General features: G+C 43.4%; 1 protein-coding gene across 1 annotated transcript in view; it reads left to right on the top strand.

The window, feature by feature from the left end:
• MAP2K6 (mitogen-activated protein kinase kinase 6) overlaps positions 1-7493 on the top strand; it is a 97273-nt gene that overhangs the window by 55854 nt on the left and 33926 nt on the right. The window contains exon 2 of the mRNA XM_042783537.1: positions 2161-2227. Coding sequence (XP_042639471.1) covers positions 2161-2227 — 67 coding nt within the window. The remainder of the gene's footprint in view (positions 1-2160; positions 2228-7493) is intronic.

The raw sequence follows: 7493 nt of genomic DNA, 5'->3' as shown, positions 1-7493 counted from the left end.
CCATACATTATAGTGGGCCAGACTAATACGATCAATCCTGTCCATGAATTTCCTAAATGACTTACTGATTTTTTCAGTGAAGCTTACAGGTTATTTTTCCGCCTGAGTATAATGAATAGCTCCTTAATAAGTCAGGGCCGTTCACATGCATTCTCTCATCTGATTTTTCCATCAGTCTGATGAGGTGATGTTCCATCCCCATGTTACACTTGAAGAAACAAAGTCAGAGGAAAAGTGACTCTAGAGGTCCCCTGGTGAGTGGAAGAACTCATGTGTAAGCTCCCTTTTTAGGCTCACAGTCCGGTGCTCCCCTCCTCTCTGCTCAACTTTAAACATCTCAGTTGGTGGAATGGTGGAAAAGCTCCAGCCTGGACGTCAGGAGACCTGGATTCTGGTTCTGATGGGCCAGTGCTCCGTGATGTGGAGCAAGCCACTGCAGTCTTTGGATGGGCTTTCCTGCAGGAGGTTAGACGGTTTGATTTCTGAAGTTTCTTACCTGCTTCTGAATCTCTCTCAGGCCCTTAACCAGGGCTAGCGTCTGCTCTGAAATGCTCACCTGCAGCGTAGACACGAGTTGACAGAGAAGGTGGCACCGTGGCTCGACGGCACAGTGGTTAAGTGTTCCCTGGAAATTCTGTGGGGCACTTCTTCTCTCTATAGGGTCACTATGAATCAGCTTCAACTTGATGGCAGTGGGTTTGGTTTTTTTGGGTGTAGCCAAGCATGGAGAGATATAAAGCCTCTGCTGATGTGGAGAATCTTGGACCCCACAAGATTGTTTCCTTTGATCTGTTTCCTGAGCTGGCCTTTCTCAGTCTGTTCTGTTGTTGCTTGTCAACAAAAGTATTACTGAGCTAAGCCCTCTTGTGGTTTCAGCCCAGGGATGAGCACATCAGGGCTATGTTCCCATCTGGCTGACAAAGAAATGATAACCTCTTTATATGAGCCCATCTGTTATTTTAATCCTTTTTGGAACAGGGAAACTGTAAATAAATATTAACTTATCCTTCTGTGAAGGAACTCTGGTGGCATAGTGGTTAAGCACATGACTTCTAACCAGAAGATTGGTGGTTCGAACATACCAGTTACTCTGCAGGAGAAAGATGTGGCAATCTTTTTCTGTAAAGATTACAGCCTTGGAAATCCTATAGGGCAGTGCTGCTCTGTCCTATAGAATTGCTATGAGTCAGAGAATCCGCTTGACAGCAATGGGGTTTCCTTTGGTATCCTCTGAGGTTTGTCAGCTTACAGAGGTGGCGAGGGCAGGACAATGCAGAAGAGTTTTCTTTTGCCATCATGATTAACTCTACAGTTGTTCACAGACCAGTTGAAAAAATTGTGACAACAGTGTGATAAGGGAAACTACATTTGATTGGCATCTTCTGTCTGCCAGTTTGTTGTACTGTAGGAGCTTGTGTGTTATGATGCTGGAAATCATGCCACCAATCTTTCAAATGTTAACAGTGTCACCCATGATGGACAGATTCCAGCAGAACTTCCAGACTAAGACAGACTGGGAAGAAAAGTCTGGTGATATGCTTCTGAAAATTAGGCAATGAAAACCGTATGGATCTCAATAGAATATTGTCCAGTACAGTGCTGGCAGATGAGGCCCCTAGGTTAGAAGGCACTGAAAATACATAGTGACCACATAGTGGACTCAGACCTAACCATTGACCATGAAGATGGGACAGGACCAAGCAGCCTTTCATTCTCTTGTACATAAGGCTGCTGTGAGTTGGAAGCAACTCTATGGCAACTAACAGCAAACATTTTATTGACATTGAAAAGAGAAGCTATGTAAATAAATATCACCACCAACATACACCACCACCACCATTGTGTAAAAGAAGTAAACAAAGAAAGGGGGACAAACTCTTCAGGGAGAACAGGGCAGGTCTTCCCAGGAGAAGAGAGTGGGTGTTGTGGCACTTGGACTGGCCAACGTCCTCATCATTGACTCCGGTCTGCATTGGAAGCTCTCCTGTGCCTGGCGCGTGGGTGCTGTCACTCACAGGCTCCCTGGGCAGGAAGTGGAGTTCTGAATGGGGAGCTAAGAGCTTCAGACCCAGACCAGCCCTGTCCCTCTGCTGCAGTCTTTGGCCTCCTCCCCTGCTGTGATGTAGATCTTCACTTTTTCCCTTGCATCTCTCTCCGTAGGCAAGAGGCGAAACCCTGGCCTTAAGATCCCAAAAGAAGCATTTGAACAACCTCAGACCAGTTCCACGTAAGTTGTCAAGATCATCATTTTTATTCAAACACTTGTACCTTACAGATGTCCAGGGAAGGAGGGTTCATTTTCCAATTGCTGAGCAATGCCCTGCCTTTCAAAATAGCTGTTAGGAGAGCCCTTGATGGGCCAGAAGCCATTCGCTTGGTGTTTTGAGACCTGCAGTAATCTCTCAGTCAGTTTCTATTGAATGGGTAACTTTAGATTCAGTGTTGCAAATTAATGGTTGGGTGAGAAATGAGTGTCACAATGCACTTAGCACATGGTGTCCTATGTGACTCCAGATAGTTCCAGGGTGTACACTCTCTTGCCTTTGCCCTGTAGATTTGAGCAAACAAGAAAATCCCCATGAAAGCCAATACTGTGACACTTGGGTTGACACGGGAAGGTGGTATGTGGTGAGGACCCAGCATTCTGGCTCTTACATCCTGCCCTTGAGAGCTGTATAAACAGAGAGCAAAATGAGGTCCAGGAAACCTTCTTTACAGCTGAGGCTTTGGCTCAAATCCCCAATTGAGTTCCAGTCCTGATGAGGCAGGACACACTCTCCGTGAGCCTCCCTCTTGTTTCCTGTCTTTCTGTGGGGAGAGGTGAGTGCTTCCTGTCCAGCTGGAGGTGCGACCATTCACCAGAGCACCTGCATAGGAGGAATGGAAATTCTGGGAAACAGATCACAATAGAGGTACTAGAGAGTCATAGAGGGTCCAACGAGATGCCATCCCAATGGTGCTAGAGTCTCTGCACAAGTGCCTGTCTGTGTAAAGATTTCCATCATCCATCTTAGAGAAAGTACTAGTAATAGTGATCATGTCTGTTGTAAGACATTGCTGAGGCCACTGGCCATTGCATTCTATGCAGCTATATGCACTAAGGAATCTGTAAGACAGTGCTGAGTGGAAGGCTGCTTCTGCGAATGTCCTGAAGTCATTCTGCAGAGATTTTTATAGATGACTTGGAGTTTTCTACACAGACAGGCCATCGGCAAATAGACCCGGTTTTATTTCTTCCTTTTCAATCTGTATTTCTTTAATTTTTTTTCTTGCCTTACTGTAATGGTTGATATATCCATTATTATGTTAAATACTATTGGTGAGAGCAGGCATCCTTGCCTTATGCCCATCATAGTAGGAAAGCATCCAGGCTTTCATCACTAAGTATGATGTTAAACTAAAACCTTAACCAGCTGCTGTCAAGCTGACTCATATGATGTTAGTTAGAGGTTTTTTGTGGATGTCGTGTAAGGCTGAAGAATCCCTGTCTATTCCTAATGTCCTGAGAGTTTTGATCCGGTACGGGTGTTGAATTTTGTCAAATGCTTTTCTGCATCAATTGATAAAATCATAATATTTTTTCTTCTTTATCCTGTTGATATGGTAGATTACATTGGTTGATGTAATAACAACCTAGCTTTGCATACCTAAAATAAATCCCACGTTGTTGTGGTATACACTTAGCGACTGTCCCATTATCTGACATTTCACATTTATGAGAACTGTGAAAAAAAATCATTAGTGGTACCTCTTTTGGCCTGGGCCCATGTAGAGCCATGGTAGGGACCTGGAGGCACTCCGTAGGCCACCCTGAATGATAACGATTGGGCCATGGGAGTGATAGCAGTCAACTGGCTGCAAGACATCTTCTCCCATTTATCTGTGACATATTGTTGCAGCCACAGAGTGGAGGGTGATGACAGTATGACATGAGGTTGCAGGCAGGTAGGGTGAGGGCACAAAGGTGACAGGTAGATTGGTGGGGGGAGGTGGGAAGGAGGAGGGTGAGGGAAGGTGGTGAAGCGTGGGGCTGATGGGACAGAGTGGACAGAGGAAGAATGGTGTCTGGTCCCAGGTCAGGCGAGATATGGAGGATGAGCAGGGTACCCACCCAGGGTAGGCAGTAGGAGGTGGCAGTAGAGGACAAGCAGGGTACCCACCCAGGGCAGGTGGTGGGAGGCAGTAGCAGCAGGCAACCCCCAACCAACCTCACCCCCTGTGGCTCCACGTGGTGGAGAAGGCGTGGGTGTGGGTCAGGTGCCCGTATGTATCCCAAGATGTGCCAGGGGCACCTGACTGGTAGTGAGCAATGATGGGGAGTGGGAGACATTGGCACCAAAGACAGGGCATGGCTCCTGACTCTTGCATTAACACTGATTTTGCCTAATGACCTGGTCTTTGGGACCTAACCATGCCTGTAAGTGAGGAATGTGTGGATATGTGTATATATTTATATTTATATTTATATTGTTGGATTCAATTTTCTAAAATTTTGTTGAGGATTTTTTTGTCTAAGTTCATGAGAGATACTGATCTATAAGTGGATGTTTTTTTTTTTTTTTTGTGTGTGTGTGTTTCCTGGTTTGAGTATTATGATAACAGTGGCCTCATCAAATGAGTTGGGATATGTTCCTTATTCTTCTGTTTTTCTGGTAGAGAGTGTATTAAGTTGGTGTTAATTCTTTTTTGAATGTTTGCTAAACTCTTCAGTGAAAATGACTGGATATGTCATTTGGCGAAGCTTTTTAATTACAAATTCAATTTGCTAATAATTAATAGTTTACTAGTTATAGGACTGTTCACATTATCTGTTTCATCTTGGCTGAGTTTTGGTGGTTTGAAGTCTTTGAGGAATTGGCCCATTCCTTCTAAGTTGTTGAATTTATGGGAGTAAAGTTGTTCATTACGTATTTCTTCACGATTCCTTTAATGATTGCAGATCTGTTGTGATTTCCTCTTTTATTTCTGATCATTGGTAATTTGTGTCTTCTTTCTTTTTATCTTCATCAGTCTCACTAGAAGTTTATCAATTTTTTGATGTTATATGAAGAACTGAAGTTTTGTTCTTTATTGCTTACCTGTTTTCAATTTCATTGATTTCTGCTTTTTATTATGTACTCCTTTATTTCCTTTTATATCAGCCTTCCAGCTGTTTTATATCCCTTCCCTTTTCATCTTTTTATTTTTCGTTTCTTCCAATTCATACTAATTTTCTGTATTTGATGAACTTGATGAAAGCCACCTTAAATCCCTCTTTGTTATGAATAAATTACTGAAAGCCCATGCGAGGGTGAAAGTGGTTTACGGTGTTTCTTTGCCTTGTGGAGTAGCATTTACTTGGAAGGTACTTTTCTGTTTCACTGTGTAAATGCACAAGCATTATTATTGCTCTTCATTTTTCTAGACTTTGCTGCTTCAGCTCAGGGAAAGACTTAATGTTATTATTATTGCCTTAATACTGAGACTTAAATTTGTGTTCCTAAAGAAGTAGCTTCCACTTTTTGCATTTTTCTTGGCAGCCTTTTTACGGTTGGCTTGGTGATTTGGACCATTCTTAGCCACCTCTTTCCGCTGTGCTACCCAAGCTGAATAGCTTAGGACAGAGCTCCGTTCTCCTTAGTTCAGAGTGTGTGGTCCCGCTGCTTGGGCTCTTTCCTTGCCAGTGTGCCTTTGCGCTCACTTGTCACTTGATTGGCACGAATTCTAACCCGATCCTGTGCTAGTCAGTATTATTTCACCTAACCCTCACAAGAATCTCAGGTGGCAGTTAATATTATTCTTGCTTTACAAGTAAGAAAATGGAACCGTACAAGGGTCAGCCGCCTTGGCCAAAGGGTGGAACATAGGTTGGTGAATAAGCATACAGACTCTGGAGCCATGATGCCTGGGTTCATATTTGGATCTATATTTCACTAGTTGAAAACCTTAGCAAATTTTACCTATTACCACTAAGCCTTACTTTCCCCTTCTGAAAAATGGAAATTAACAACAGTGCAGTTGTTTCAAAGATTAGCTGTTGTAACCTATGCTCATTGTCTAGCAGGGGTCCATTTTAACTGCTCAAGGGAGAGTAGCTCCCAGTGCTGTAATTGTGACTGCACAGCTTCTAAGTGGCTTACAAACCCAGGGCTCAGACTGAGAAGTGCTGGGCCATGTAGTTCGTGGCTAGTGAAATGAGAGGCAGGACCCTTTCCCTCTGTAGTTGAGAAGGCTTCCTGGTGTGGCTAAGGGTTCCAATCTGACTTCTCTTTGAATGACCTCAAATTATTTTGTCTTTTTCAATGTCAATTCTTTCCGTGGAAATAGAGATAATAACACCTCTAAGACTTGTGAAAATTAAAGGTGATATTTTATGTAAAGGATCTACCTACGCTGTCACTCACAACAAATAAACAAAACAAAACCACTTGCCATCCAGTCAGCTCTTACTCACGGCCGTCCCTTGTGTGTCATGATAGAACTGTGGTCCATAGGATTCTCAAGGACTGATTTTTCAGAAGTAGATTGCCACACCTTTCTTACGAAGTACCTTTGGGTTGACTTGGATCTCAAACTTTCTGGTAAGCAGCTGAACTTGGTAACTGTTTGTACCACCCAGGGACCCCTCTCACCCAAGTAGGTGCTTGACGCATGTTGTTGAATAATAACGTGAATTGATGATTCATATAGCATTATAAATAAATAATTGTTATAATAAACAGAAAGCTCGTTGTTCCTATAAAAAAAAAACAAACAAACACTAGGTGACCTTCAGAATACCTTTGCCTGCCAGGAAAAGGTTTTGTAATAAGCATGGTTCTTTCCCCAGAGGACTAAAATATTGAATAAATGACAGAGAACCCCCACCCCACCGCACCCTACTCCCCCAGCACTGTATTTCTGCAGAATCTCCGTGCCCCAGACAAACTAACATGCCTGGCCCTGGATGGAACATGGTGTCAACTAATCCAACTCGAGCTGTTAGTCTTGGCCTCGTTGCTTGATGCTTTTGGCCAACCTGATGAACCCAAGGGCCCAAGGCGTGGCGGGTTGATCATTTTCATTAGAGGAAGACCAAGGTGTTGGGAGCAAGTTCCTTGGATTCAGTCAGACTTGGGTTAGAATAGTAGCTTCACTACTTGCCAGCTTTTAAAATGGGAGCAAGTTGGTTAAGCTCTAAACTAAACAGTTTCACATCTAGAATATGAGAATAATGATACCTGTGGTTTTGGGTTTTGTTATTCTTATTATAGGAGAAAACACCCAAATCCACTCCCATCGAATCAATTGTGACTCGTAGAGACCCTGTAGGACAGAGTAGAACTGCTCCGTAGGATTTCCAAGGCTCTAAATCTTTATGGAAAAAGACTGCCTCATCTTTCTCCCATGGAGCAGCTGATGGGTTTGAACTGCTGGCCTTTTGGATAGCAACCAAATGCCTTAACCATTGCACCACCAGAGCTCCTTTTTATGGGGGTTGGGCAACAAAAGTAAAACTCACTGCCATTCAGTCA

Source organism: Orycteropus afer, unplaced genomic scaffold (assembly GCF_000298275.1).
Source record: "Orycteropus afer afer isolate SDZICR_OR568_19922 unplaced genomic scaffold, OryAfe1.0 scaffold00018, whole genome shotgun sequence".
Lineage (NCBI taxonomy): Eukaryota > Metazoa > Chordata > Mammalia > Tubulidentata > Orycteropodidae > Orycteropus > Orycteropus afer.
The sequence above is the reverse complement of the archived record's forward strand: the minus strand, read 5'-3'. Positions and strand labels throughout refer to the sequence as shown.